Source organism: Oncorhynchus clarkii, chromosome 2 (genome assembly GCF_045791955.1).
Source record: "Oncorhynchus clarkii lewisi isolate Uvic-CL-2024 chromosome 2, UVic_Ocla_1.0, whole genome shotgun sequence".
Taxonomy (NCBI): Eukaryota; Metazoa; Chordata; class Actinopteri; order Salmoniformes; family Salmonidae; genus Oncorhynchus; species Oncorhynchus clarkii.
Window position 1 is genome coordinate 68,971,176 of NC_092148.1, and position 15,161 is coordinate 68,986,336.

The window sequence follows — 15,161 nt, forward strand, 5'->3', positions numbered from 1 at the left end:
AAGAATAGACTGACGAGTTTCAGAAGAAAGGTTGTTGTTTCTTTCCATTTTGAGCCTGTAATCGAACACACAACTGCTGATGCTCTAGATACTCAACTAGTCTAAAGAAGGACAGTTTTATTGCTTCTTTAATCAGAACAACAGTTTTCAGCTGTGCTAACATAATTGCAAAAGGGTTCTCTAATGATCAATTAGCCTTTTAAAATGATAACTTGGATTAGCTAACACAATGTGCCATTGGAACACAGGAGTGATGGTTGCTGATAATGGGCATCTGTACGCCTATCTAGATATTCCATTAAATATCAGCCGTTTCCAGCTACAGTACTCATTTACAACATTAACAACGTCTACACTGTATTTCTGATCAATTTGATGGACAAAAAAAATGTCCTTTTATTTAAAAAAAAAGAACATTTCTAAGTGACCCCAAACTTTTGAACGGTAGTGTACCTTTATTTAACTAGGCAAATCAGTTAAGAACAAATTCTTATTTTCAATGACCTGTCCCTCCTGCAGCAAAGCACCTGCACAACATGATGCTGCTACCCCCCTTCGATAATATATCCGTCGAGGCAGTTGGTTTCTCATAAGAAGCGATTGGAAAAATGGCTACCTCAGTATTTTACGCAAGGTTTTCTGCGGGAGACACCATATATGGTCCCTTACAGCCATTCTTCAAGGGAAATGCCTACAAAGACGTCACAATGCTGTAGACACCTTGGGGAAAACGTAAGTTCATTCGTAGCTCATTCACAGCCATATAAGGAGTCATTGGCATGAGGCGGTTTCAAAGAATGCGGCACTTCCTGGTTGGATTTTTATCTGGGTTTCGCCTGTAACATCAGTTCTGTGGCACTCACAGACAATATCTTTGCAGTTTTGGAAACGTCCAAAGCTGTCAATTATATGCATAGTCGAGCATCTTTTCGTGACAAAATATCTTGTTTAAAACGGGAACGTTTTTCATCCAAAAATTAAAATAGCGCCCCCCTAAATCCAACTGGTTAAAAGCACAGTCAACTTAGTGTATGTAAACTTCTGACCCACTGGAATTGTGATACAGTGAAATAATATGTCTAAACAATTGTTGGGAAAATTACTTGTCATGCACAAAGTAGATGTCCTAACTGACTTGCCAAAACTATAGTTTGTTAGCAAGAAATTTGTGGAGTGGTTGAAAAACTAGTTTTAATGACTCCAACCTAAGTGTATGTAAACTTCCGACTTCAACTGTACTTACTACTCCAGATGACTAGTTTTAAAAATTATATGAGCAAAAAATATTTAAATTAAACTTTTTTGGAATGATAAGTCAGACAAAATTAAACATGCCTATTTATGTAATGAATATGAGTTTGGGGGGCTAAAACTATTAAATATTAAAGGTTTAAACCTCTCACTAAAAGCTTCACTCATACATAAGTTATAGTTAAATCTAAATCGGTTCTCCAGTAGATTATTAAGAAAGGCTAATCCATTGTTCAAAAATTGCCTTTTTTTTCCTTCATATTTTTAAAATATTTTTAAAAATGTATTTCACCTTTATTTATCCAGGTAGGCTAGTTGAGAACAAGTTCTCATTTACAACTGCGACCTGGCCAAGATAAAGCATAGCAGTGTGAACAGACAACACAGAGTTACACATAGAGTAAACAATTAGATTACAACTTCTCATTAATGACTGATTGAAAATGACATTTTTGTTTTAGGTATAGCCCTTTCTTGAACAGGCCATGCAATGCTGGTTACAATTTCTGTTTTATCCTCCAGAGAAGATAGAACAAATGTTATGGTTAAACTAAAATATACTGATTTAATATTTAAAAAAAACATTCTTTATGGATAAAAATAAATAAAGGTATTATGTTTATTAATGATATGAATAGAAACGGAGGACTTATGTCACATGCAGCTATCGAAAATCTATGGGAATATCAGCTAAATCCAAATTTACAACCAGCTGATTGCAGCATTACCACAAAAATGAAGGAGAAAAGAGAGAACGTAGGAATTTTTTTTGCCTGCCATATATTAAAGATACAAATTGGCTGAAAGGAATTGGCATAAATAGAAAAATATACCAGATTAATTTGAGGACAAAAATGTTGACAGATGACCCATACAGGTTGCAAAATAAATGGGATGATATTTTCAATGTACCGATTCTATGACACATGGTTTATGAACTGGTACAAAAAACAACAGTTGATTTTTCAATTTAAATGATTTTATAAAATTCTTGCCACCAACAGAATACTATATATATATATATATATAAAAATCTCAGCTCTGTAGATTTTGCTGTGAAGAGACAGAATCAATAGATCATTTATTCTGGTATCTGAATACTTATGTAAATGTAATATCAGTTTATTTTTAATACATTTGCAAACATTTCTCAACACCTGTTTTTGCTTTGTCATTACGGGGTAGTGTGTTGATGAGGGTAAAAAAAATGTTTTAATCCATTATAGAATAAGGTCAAGGGGTCTTAATACTTTCTGAAAGCACTATTTGCACATGTTTTCCAAACCAGCTTAGCCCTACTTGACCATACCCCACTTAGCCTTGGGTAAACTGTCCATCCCTGCTGGTATCTGGGCCTCATACTTGACTGCCTTGGAGTGACCATCTTCCCCTGTCCATTTTTCCACCTCAATGTGTGGTTTAAGGCATGTCCAGATCCCCACCCCTGTTTTATGAGTCTATAAGGTGGCATAGTCTGCAGCCTCCCAGGCCAGGCCAGGCCAGTGGCAGGTAGAGTAGTGTACAGAGGGGATAATAAAGCTATTTGGACTCTATCCTCACAGGTAGATCTATGGGAATGTTGTCATTAACAAATATGTGGTAATTACAATGTACACTGAACAAAAATATAAATGCAACAATTTTTTAATTTTTTTTACCCCCTTTTTTCTCCCCAATTTCGTGTTATCCAATTGTTTTTAGTAGCTACTATCTTGTCTCATCGCTACAACTCCCGTACGGGCTCGGGAGAGACGGAAGATTGAAAGTCATGTGTCCTCTGATACACAACCCAACCAAGCCGCACTGCTTCTTAACACAGCGCGCATCCAACCCGGAAGCCAGCCGCACCAATGTGTCGGAGGAAACACCGTGCACCTGGCAACCTTGGTTAGCTTGCACTGCGCCCGACCCGCCACAGGAGTCGCTGGTGCGCGATGAGACAAGGATATCCCTACCGGCCAAGCCCTCCCTAACCCGGACGACGCTATGCCAATTGTGCGTCACTCCACGGACCTCCCGGTTGCGGCCGGTTACGACGGAGCCTGGGCGCGAACCTGGAGTCTCTGGTGGCACAGCTGCCCTTAACCACTGCGCCACCCGGTAGGCCATAAATGCAACAATTTCAAAGATTTTACTGAGTTACAGTTCATCTAAGGAAATCAGTTAATTTAAATTAATTAATTAATTGGATTAATCTATGGATTTCACATGACTGGGAATATAAATACCTTTAAAAAAAAAAAATAGGGGAGTGGATCAGAACCTGTCCGTATCTGGTGTGATCATCCCAAACATGCTCAATGGATGGGTGACATGTCTCGTGAGTATGCAGGCCATGGAAGAACTGGGACATTTTCAGCTTCCAGGAATTGTGTACAGATCCTTGTGACATTGGGTGTGCATTATCATGCTGAAACGAGGTAATGACAGTGGATGAATGGCACGACAATGGGCCTCCAGATCTTATCACGGTATCTCTGTGCATCCAAATTGACATCGATAAAATTCAATTGTGTTCATTGTCCGTAGCTTATGCCTGCCCATACCATAACTCCACCGCCACCATGGGGCACTCTGTTCACATTGACATCAGCAAAATGCTCCGGCCACACAACGCCATACACGCTGTCTGATACAGTTGAAACCGGGATTCATCCGTGAAGAGCACACTTCTCCAGCGTGCCAGTGGCCATAGAAGGTGAGCATACTGAAGTCAGTTATGACGCCAAGACCCTGGTGAGGACAATGAGCACACAGATGAGCTTCCCCATGACCGTTTCTGACGGTTTGTGCAGAAATTCTTTGTTTGCGCAAACCCACAGTTTCATCAGCTATCCGGGTGGCTGGTTTCAGATGATCCCACAGGTGAAGAAGCAGAATGTGGAGGTCCTGGGATGGTGTGGTTTTGAGGCCGGTTAAACGTATTGCCAAATTCTTTAAAACAACATTGGCGGCTTGTGGTAGAGAAATTAACATTTCATTATCTGGCAACAGCTCTGTTGGACATTCCTGCAGTCAGCATGCCAATTGCACACTCCCTCAACTTATGGCATTGTTTGACAAAACTGCACATTGTAGTGGCCTTTTTTTGTTCCTAGCATGAGGTGCACCTGTGTAATGATCATGCTGTTAAATCAGCTTCTTGATATGCCATACCTGTCAGGTGGATGCATTATCTTGGCAAAGGAGAAATGCTCACTAACAGGAATGTACACAAATGTGTACACAGAATTTGAGCGAAATAAGCTTTTTGTGAATAGGGAACATTTCTGGGATCTTTTATTTCAGTGTATAAAACATGGGACCAACACTTAGCATGTTGCGTTCATATTTTTGTAGATCTTAGCCGAGAAGTCTAAGGGATACGATTAATATGGGATTTGCATGGTTGTCGAGGCGTTCCGGCTCACACAAGCCAAGGCCTGGCAAGGGTGCTTACTTATTTCCTATGTTTTTTTGAGGAATGCCTGCGGTCTGTAATGAAGCGATGTGATTGGTGAAGTGTTGTTCTCTAATCCTATCAGGGATGGGGAGTGGGATCAGCGTTGGGAAAGAGGCAGGGCCTCTGAAGACCCTCCTCCGGCAGCAGGCCCAATCAGCATTGGAACAGAGGGTACACACACACACCGCACACACCGTACGGCATTGTGCTATGTGAAAGGGTAATTGTGAAGTGTGTGTGAGGGTGAAGTATGATTATGTAAGAGTGAATGTTCTCTTTCTCCATGTTCTTGACCACTCCTTCCTCTCAGGGAGCCTCATCCTCTGGTATATTTGTAAACACCAGGGTATGTCCCTCTTTCACACACACTCACTGGTCTGGATGCTTCTATCAAACCTGTCTTACCTGTCTGGGTTCTGCTCATGGGTCCTACTCTTGAGTTGTCTGTTTCTCAAAATTCTACAGTGACTTCATCTTCTCCATCTGTACTGATCTGTTAACACAGGACAGAAAGAAGCAACATGGAGGATACCTACTAGCAATATGCTTTTACCTGACCAGTTCTGTCATTTGTCACAAGTGCAGATAGAGGAGAGAAGGTAGATAGTTGAGATGCAGCCTTAGTCCCCTGATCGATGGTGACCAGCACGATCCACTCCGTTACCATGGCGATGTCACATTTACTCAGGTTGGGAAATTGCTGGTCTAGACCAGTATGCTGTAGCAATTTGTATGAATAACATTGGCATGGCTGAAACACACAGCCTCACTCTGCATGGGGAGATGCCGGTCCACTCACTACCCCCTCATCTGGATGACACCTGTCCTGGATCACACTTCACACCTGAGTTGACTATTGACCGTCACAGCAGGAGGCTGACTCTGTCACACAATGACATTTTCAATTAAACTCTGCATTGTATTACTTGTATGCTGTTATTGTATAAACGGTATATCAGGGTTATTCAAATCCAGACCTCGAGGTCAGTGATGTTGGTTTTCATCCTTCCCCTTCTAATCAGGGACTGGTTCAGACCTCAGTGATAATCAATTAACTGAACTAACTAGCAGGGACAAAAAGCCAACCAGCAGTACTGCAGACCTCCAGACCTTGACTTGAGGCCTGTTGTATAATCTGTCTGCCTGTCATCTGTCTAGTTGTGTATCTGAGGTAGAAGAGATGAACCAACACTAACTAATTTAGCAGATTACTCTGCTGCTGCTACTAAATTAATGACGTATGTTAATACTACTTTCAGTCAGTGTGGGTTTTTATCTTCTGTCTTATGCCCTTACAACCCTGCATCTTTTTGTAACATGAGGATAGGTTTGAGCGCAAAATCCTTAATGCTACTGTTTCCATGGTAACCAGAGTTCACAGACATGTTTGACCCCTAACCAGACTTTTTTCTGACCCTGTGTATTTTCAGGAGTTCCCCTTCTTCACGTTGACTTGTTTTCCCCCCGGCTTCCTGGTTCACATCGGGGGAGTGGTCAGCGCCCGCTCGGTCAAGCTGCTTGACCGCATACACAACCCTGGTGAGTTCCCTACAACCACACGGTCCCAGCTATTGGAGAACACAGCAAAGTGTATTACAGGTTGTAATCCATGTTGCCGTGTAGGTTGTGTTTCCAGGCTAGTTAGATTATGACATGACCGATCACTCTTGTTAAAGAGATGTTTAAACTCAATGGGATCATCTGTATTAAGGATCAATAAATGGCTAGAGGGGTAACGCACACAGTGGGATCAGCGTATTAGTCTGCTAGAGTTTATAAATATTAGCGATGTAGCTATATTATTGATCCTATTCTGTGTGTGCTAGCACCAAAGATTTATATACATTATTGGTCCATTACCCCCCCCCCCCCTCCGATTCTACACCCTTCTCCCAAAGTGTGTACTACTTCTCCCGAAGGGTGGAGAATGGGAATAGCCTACAGCCCATGTTTACAGCAGGTGAATCCTTCTACAGTTTCTTCCTGAAGCCTGTCCCACCATGTTCCAGAGAAAGAGAGGTTCACATTAAGCCTTCAGCCCTATCATGCCCTGTTGGGAACTGCTAAGCCCTAACAACTGGGAAAGGAAAGGGAATACCTAGTCAATTGCACAACTGAATGCATTCCACCGAAATGTGTCTTCCACATTTAACACAACCCCTCTGAATCAGAGGTGCGAGGGGCTACCTTAATCGACATTTATGTCGTCAGTGCCCAGGGAGCAGTTCTTGTTCTGGGTTAACTGCCTTGCTCAAGGGCAGAACGGCAGATTTTTCCACCTTGCCAGCTCTGGGATTTGAACCAGCGACCTTTCGGTTAATGGCCCAACGCCTGGATCACTGATACTGGGTCAGATTATATTTTCATCCTCCTAATGTTTAGGATTATGGGTGGGTTAATCGGATCCTAGATCTGTGGTTATGGGGACTTGGATCTGCTAGTTGTGTGTGTGTAGTAGCTTCCTCTCTGTGCTGTGTGTGGTGTTTGCTGTCCCCTGGTATTGAGGTTTTGTAGTGCATGGCTGGGGTGTGCTGTGGCTTGGCTGTGTGTTGGTCTTTTGGGCTGAAGGAGGCTCTGACCTGATGTGGTCTGTACTCCGAAGCCTTAAGGTGGCTACAAGCTTCACTCCGTTGATGGACTTGCATGCATGTGCAAGGGGGCGGAGGCAGGTATTTTTATGGGCAGTACGCACTTTTGATTTTCATCCAGGAGGGGATTGAATGTCTCTGCTGTAACCAAGAAGCTTGATCTTGACATCTAGCAACTTAGCTATAAAGTTAGCAAACCAAATGCATAACTGGAGCACTGAGCAGGATATCATTTATTTTACACATCTTAGGTTTCTTATAGTTATACTTAACTTATAGTTAGTTTATAAGCAGTGACGTAGCACGGGAAAAAAACAAAATAATAATATAATATATATGTATTTTTAAATAGTATTGTAAATCATACCGTCGTTATTTTGAAATACCCCAGTATAAACTGTATATTGCCAATGTCACGTTCGTTGAATAAATAAGTGGACCAAGGCGCAGCGTGAGTAGTGTTCCACATTTTATTACTAGTGAAACTTCCAAAAAAACAACAAAGATATACAAACGTGCAGTACGTAGCGCACATAGGCACTAAACAAAACAATATCCCACAACGCAGGTGGGAAAAGGGGGACACTAAGTATGCTCCCCAATTAGAGGCAACAATATTCAGCTGCCTCCAATTGGGAACCATACTCGCATACCAACAGAACTATAATAACTAGAAAACCCCCCTAGTCAAGCTCTGACCTATTACACCATAGAGAACCCTGCGGGCTCTCTATGGTCAGGGCGTGACAGCCCAAGCCTCGTAGCTAGTGACGACATTTGAACTTTCTCATCCGGTGTTCTATGCCTTTGTGTTTACAAATATCAGCTAGCTGAATGTCTGGCTAGTCTGGTGTTCTATGCTTTTCAATGCAATTTTTTTTGCCACAGAAGCAGTAGCTAACATGTCTCTCAGGAATTGCAATTGCTAGAGCTTGAACAGCAAGAGTTTAAACTGCTCTTACTACTCAGGAAGAGAAAAAGAAAGGCTGAGAAAATGGCAAGAAGTTCATCCACTGAACACTAAGAGTGGACGATGGAGAATACATGTCTCTTGTTGAACCTATGCAAAGCATTGACGAGGAAATACATTAGCAGTACTTTCGGATGTCTGTTGCCAGATTTGACAACTTGCTTCAGCGGCGTTGGAGTTATCAATTTTGTGCAGGAGCTGTCGACGGAAGACATTCGGGTCCAAGCTCCGGCAAACTCAGGCAGCGAGTACTACAACTACAAGGGCTTTTTTCCCATTGATCCTAATGGCAGTCTGCGATGCAAAGTACCGCTTCACCATGATCGACGTGGGCTCATATGGTTGGAAGGGAGATGCGGGAATCTTCTCACAAAGCAACTCCGGTTCCCTACTCATTGCAGGCCAGCTACCGCTACCAAGGCCAGAGTGCTTGCCAGGGACCCAAACACAGAGCCCATATGTCTTTGTGGGAGACAAGGCATTCCCCTCTGAGGGTAAATCTGATACGACCATATCCAGGTAAGATGCGCTAAATACATGTACATTACATATACATTAGGGCGGACCCCATTTAGTCGACTGGTCGATTGTTTGGTCAATAGGCTGTTGGTCGACCGAGACTTCTTTTAGTCGAGCAGTAGCAAAATAGTAATAATAATCATTGTGTACAAGACACCTGTCTGATTCGCACCTTTCTGATTGGACTGATCCATTGTGGAGGCCATTGTGGTGGCACAGTCCATCAGTCCTCTTAAGGATCTGACCTTTTTTTCAATTTTCACCTAAAATGACATGCCCAAATCTAACTGCCTGTAGCTCAGAACCTGAAGCAAGGATATGCATATTATTGATACCATTTGAAAGGAAACACTTTAAAGTTTGTGAAATTAATGTAGGAGAATATAACACATTAGATCTGGTAAAAGATAATTACAAACGTTTTTTTTGTACGATAGTTGAAATGCCAGAGAAACGCCACACTATTATTCCAGTTTATGCACAATTAAGATTTTGGTGCAACACAAATAAAAATGTGATTTTATAACATGCGCTTTCTCCTGCATTGGATAGTGGTCGCTGTCCGCGGTTCTGAAACACAGTGGCTGTTGAATTGATGCCTTTTCCTAGACCATGTTGCTATGTGCATAATAGCAAAGTTAACCAGCATGGCATATTGGTGTTGAGAACAATGAGGAGGAGGCTGCAGCAGAGTCAGGAGATGAGAAAACAGCCCTTACCTTAACTGTCTATGAAAAGTGAGGAGAGAGGAAACCCAACTTAATTAGGTGTATAATCAATAGCCTAACTGTTAAATGTGCCTGGATTCCATATCCATATATATCTACAGAAATAAGACAGATCCTGCTTCTGTTGCCTGTTTTAGTGTTTGGTTGATAGCCTACTGATTCAGTGAGAACCAAGACTTGCGCAACAATTTCACATATTCTGCTGTTTTTAATCTTTGCTCTGCTGTAATAAAGACTACACTTTTTTTGTTAGACCAGCCTCTGGTATTATTTATAATTTATGTAGTATTGTTTACACTGTTCCAAATTGTCCTAATTTTCTCATAATCTCCTTCTTATTGTTATTATTACTGTTATTATTATGATCATCAATATAATAAGTAATGTCGTTATCATTAGTAGGCTTAGTATGGCAGCCTTTTATAACCACCATCGAGCTGTAGGCCTAAGAGCACATCCTGTTTAGTCTTAATCCCTTAACTAATTTAGGTCTGTATTTCAATACTTATATAGGCTACTGTATCAATCAATCATTCATTAGTTAATGTCATCACACAGCATACGAGTCATTCATGATGTGAAATGCAATCAAGCGTTTTAGTTTTAAAATAACAACGCAACCATTGAATAATTAACGTAAACAATGAATAGACCTAAACCGTTCCATTTCAGAAATTGCATTCACGAATGAATGTAACTATTTTTAGTCTTTGCTGTAATAAAGGCTTTACAAAAAAACGAAACGTTACATCCGATTCCCTGGTACGCTTATAATGTATTTTGTGTTGTTTACATTGTTCCAGAAGGTCAGAAATTATATTGTAATCTAACAGCGCCTGTTTGGCACACAGGCCTAATATGCTCCATCCATTTTCCTTAATTAGTCAAATTTATTCCACACATCTGACTTCCCCTTTACCTCCTGTGCAACCAGTAAACATTCCCCCGTTTAGAGTTTATCATGTCCTCTGCATCCATTTTGCTGTCATGTGTTATGGTTATGGTGTTTTTTAGACATTTTTGCAAATTTATTTAAAAAATTAAATTGAAACATACATTTACATAAGTATTCAGACCTTTTACTCAGTTCTTTGTTGAAGCGCCTTGGGCAGCGATTACAGCCTTGTGTCTTCTTGGGTATGATGCAACAAGCTTGGCACACCTGTATTTGGGGCGCTTCTCCTATTCTTCTGTGCAGATCTTCTCAAGCTCTATCAGGTTGGATGGGGATCGTCGCTGCAGAGCTATTTTCAGGTCTCTCTAGAGATGTTAGATCGGTTTCAAGTCCGGGCTCTGGCTGGGCCACTCAAGGACATTCAGAGACTTGTCCCAAAGCCACTCCTGTGTTGTCTTTGCTGTGTGCTTAGGGTTATTGTCCTATTGGAAGGTGAACCTTCTCCCCAGTCTGAGGTCCTGAGCGCTCTGGAGCAGGTTTTCATCAAGGATCTCTCTGTACTTTGCTCCGTTCAGCTTTGCCTTGATCCTGACTAGTCTCCCAATCCCTGCCGCTGAAAACATCCCCACAGCATGATGCTGCCACCACCATGCTTCACCATAGGGTTGGTGTCAGGTTTCCTCCAGATGTGACTCTTGGCATTCAGGTCAAGTAGTTCAATCTTGGTTTCATCAGACCAGAGAATCTTGGCAATGAGGCCCTTTATCTACTTCCGCAGAGTCAGATGAACTTGTGGATACCATTTTTATGTCTCCATGTCTAGTATGAAGGAAGTTAGAGGTAGTTTTGTGAGTCAATGATAACTAGCATTTGCAAAAGAATGGAAATATATGGGTATCTACTAGCATGCTAGAATATACCCATAGACTACCAGTAATTGTGCTAACTTTAATTAGCAATTTCACTAGTGTTAGTTAGCAGCTTCCTTCAAACTGCATGCAGAGACATTAAAATGGTATCCATGACTCCAGCTGACTCTGGGGAATTAGATAAAGGGCTTCATTGCCAAAATCCCGAAGCATCCCTTTAATGGTTAGTCCATAGTATTCTATATCTGTCTGCAGGTCTCTGTTGTGAAGTGCACTTAAGGTGATGAAGTTACACTTATATGCAATTCACTACTAAATGTTTGCCATCAGATATCTTATGACTTTCTGCCAGAAGTCAAAGAGCTCTGGGTGAGTTATCTGTATCTGTGCTTCCTACTAGCTTTTTTTCCTCCTCGGTTCTTTTCACATCTACTCCATGGACACATGCCGCTCTTCCTTCAGAAAAGCATGCATCCCAACTTTGTTTATTTGGACAATTTCTCTTGTTCACTTTCACATGTAAATGTCCATACTCACCAAAAATTACATTCGGTAGCTACTAGCTATGCCGGTAATACTGTAAATCCCGGGATGAGAGAAGGATGGTATGAAAATGTTGAGCCTACCATTCGGGTTCACTCGGGTCTATCAGCTATAGTTACATAGACCCGATGACAATCAAACAAGACCTGAGGGAAAAGTTAACATTTTGGGCCCGTACCCGTTCAGGTAGGGGTGGACCCATGATAACCTCAAGGCCGGGCAGATTAATATTTCTCACTCGCAATTTATTCCATCCAGAAAAGAGCGGATTTCACATGTTCATGTGAAAGCATCACAAATAGGGCACAAAATGTCATCAACAATTTACCGTTAAATAACAAACACATTTTTGCATTTCCTGGCTTCCACACACAGCCTACAAGTCACTGATGCTGACCTTTGGTACATTTACATTTTAAAAAGTCTAATAAATCCATGTCATATATCATACACCTTCACAATAAATCCATTATTTATTTTAGACAGGTCTAAAGAAGCATGATATGAAAAAAATGTAGTCTATTTCAGAAGAACAGAATAGCATACTCTGAGTTGTCCTTATGTTAGGTGGGCTACACTAGTTAATTTAGCAGACAAGATTTGCTTCGAATTCCGTCACATTATTTTATGGTATGAAGAAAACAATTGAACAAAGCTGAATAAAATGGAAAGGATATTTTCTCCAAGCGATCTGAGGGAGTGCGCAAATGCGGCTGGGTTTAGTGGTTAACAAAGAAGTAGGTATTCCTATATGCCTAATTTTGTTATTAATTTAAATGTTGGGCTATACATTTCATCTATGCACTTAAATAATGAATGGAGGACACTTTTTGCTGTGTTTTATTTTCATACCAGCCAGGTAGTCTATAGTCCTGTTGTAAATATAAGTAATGTGCTTAATATTAATTAAGAAAGTTGAGAAATAAATATTGTAGCCTAGCCTATAGAAAGCTGATCCTCCTCTTTTTACTAGAGGCAATCACTCTGTTTTCTTGCGCAATTGCATAGCCTATTGAAAGGTTGCTCAACATGAGTTCATGGGCTCTCATGAAGTGTTTTATTACATTTACATTGATGTCAGAGTGATTAGAGGGACAATAATGCTGAGTACCAGGCAGTTTGAAAGTTTGGTAGGCTACTAATGACCATAAGCAGCATCAGAGATAGGAGAAGCCTTATTACCGTGACTAAACGGTCACATGGAATTTGACTGCCTTCCTGACTCATGACCGTCGGTGTAGCGGTAATACAGTAACCACAACAGCCCTAATCACAAACACACACACTGAAAAAATAACTTCTCCTTCAACGTCAACAAAACAAAGGAGCAGATCATGGACTACAGGTGACAGCACAGTGCGCACCCCCACCACATCGACGGGGCTACAGTGGAGAGGGTCAAAAGCGTGCACATCACTGACTACCTGAAGTGGTCCCTTCACACAGACCGTGGGACTTCTTCCATGGTATAGTTGAAGAGTACGGCAATTGCATCGTCCACAACTGCAGGGCTCTCCAGAGGGTGGTGCAATCAGCCCAATGCATCATCGGGTGCCCGATGATGAGCTTTTTAGGGCCTTGTTTGTCTGAGTACTAGTGTTGCACAGTATGCCAAAACCTCTACTTTTTCGATACTAGATCATGAAAAACTGTTTGATACTAGAATTATTTTTGGTTCTTCTGTTAATTGTGTCTCACGGATCAAGCCTGTCTATCAGCTCAGCCGACTCTTTATTTTAGTTCGCACCGGCTACATTATGTTAGCTCCCCATTCATGCTACACAAGTTAACACACTTAATGCGACACGGCATGTAGAAATGTTGAAACTGTTAACTACTGTTCACAAAACAATGTCCATACAGGCCAGAACACTTTAAAATGGAAGAAGATACTGGTAGCTTCCAGCTTTGTAGGTAGCCTAAAGTCCGGCAGATGGCGATATTGAGTCGTTTCATCTTACCATCCAAACCTATTGTATGTATACATTCGTATCCCTGGTGGACCGGTTTGTTTCTCGCCCCCACCTCAACTGACATTTTTTACCCTGCCCCCACCCCAATGGACATTCATCATGCTGAATAGCCACCACTAGTCAGCCCACTGCTCCCCCTATGGACATTTACCCTGCCCCCACCCCAATGGACATTTATCATTGCCACAGTTGTTAATATGTATATATTATTATTTTTGGTTTATTTAATTTTGTTCATTGTTGGAGCTCAAGATTTATACCAAACCCTGTAATTACATGTGACTATTAAACTCTCTAATCTCTCATTTCAAACCTTAAACATTTTCCATTAAGGCTGCATAGGCTTCGATATCCTCCTTAACTTGATTTAATGATAAGGCAGGGAAAATATGCATACTTATGAAAAACCATTTTCCAACACCTTGCTAGCGTGGCTAAATGCTAATCACGGATGTTGTACACTGCTCAAAAAAATAAAGGGAACACTAAAATAACACATCCTAGATCTGAATGAATGAAATATTCTTATTAAATACTTTTTTCTTTACATAGTTGAATGTGCTGACAACAAAATCACACAAAAATGATCAATGGAAATCAAATGTATCAACCCATGGAGGTCTGGATTTGGAGTCACACTCAAAATTAAAGTGGAAAACCACACTACAGGCTGATCCAACTTTGATGTAATGTCCTTAAAACAAGTCAAAATGAGGCTCAGTAGTGTGTGTGTGGCCTCCACGTGCCTGTATGACCTCCCCACAACGCCTGGGCATGCTCCTGATAAGGTGGCGGATGGTCTCCTGAGGGATCTCCTCCCAGACCTGGACTAAAGCATCCGCCAACTCCTGGACAGTCTGTGGTGCAACGTGGCGTTGGTGGATGGAGCGAGACATGATGTCCCAGATGTGCTCAATTGGATTCAGTTTTGGGGAATGTGCGGGCCAATCCATAGCATCAATGCCTGTGTCAATGCCTGACACACTCCAGCCACATGAGGTCTAGCATTGTCTTGCATTAGGAGGAACCCAGGGCCAACCGCACCAGCATATGGATCTCACAAGGGGTCTGAGGATCTCATCTCGGTACCTAATAGAAGTCAGGCTACCTCTGACGAGCACATGGAGGGCTGTGCGGCCCCCCAAAGAAATGCCACCCCACACCATGACTGACCCACCGCCAAACCGGTCATGCTGGAGGATGTTGCAGGCAGCAGAACGTTCTCCACGGTGTCTCCAGAATCTGTCACGTCTGTCACATGTGCTCAGTGTGAACCTGCTTTCATCTGTGAAGAGCACAGGGCGCCAGTGGCGAATTTGCCAATCTTGGTGTTCTCTGGCAAATGCCAAACGTCCTGCACGGTGTTGGGCTGTAAGCACAACC

General features: G+C 41.7%; 1 protein-coding gene across 3 annotated transcripts in view; it reads left to right on the forward strand.

Moving 5' to 3' along the window:
* Positions 1–15,161, forward strand: part of LOC139372815 (C2 calcium dependent domain containing 5) — a 64,218-nt gene that overhangs the window by 17,344 nt on the left and 31,713 nt on the right. For all 3 annotated transcript variants that reach the window (XM_071112642.1, XM_071112624.1, XM_071112633.1), the window contains 2 exons: positions 4,776–4,864; positions 6,124–6,232. In XM_071112642.1, the coding sequence (XP_070968743.1) occupies positions 4,776–4,864; positions 6,124–6,232 (198 nt within the window). The remainder of the gene's footprint in view (positions 1–4,775; positions 4,865–6,123; positions 6,233–15,161) is intronic.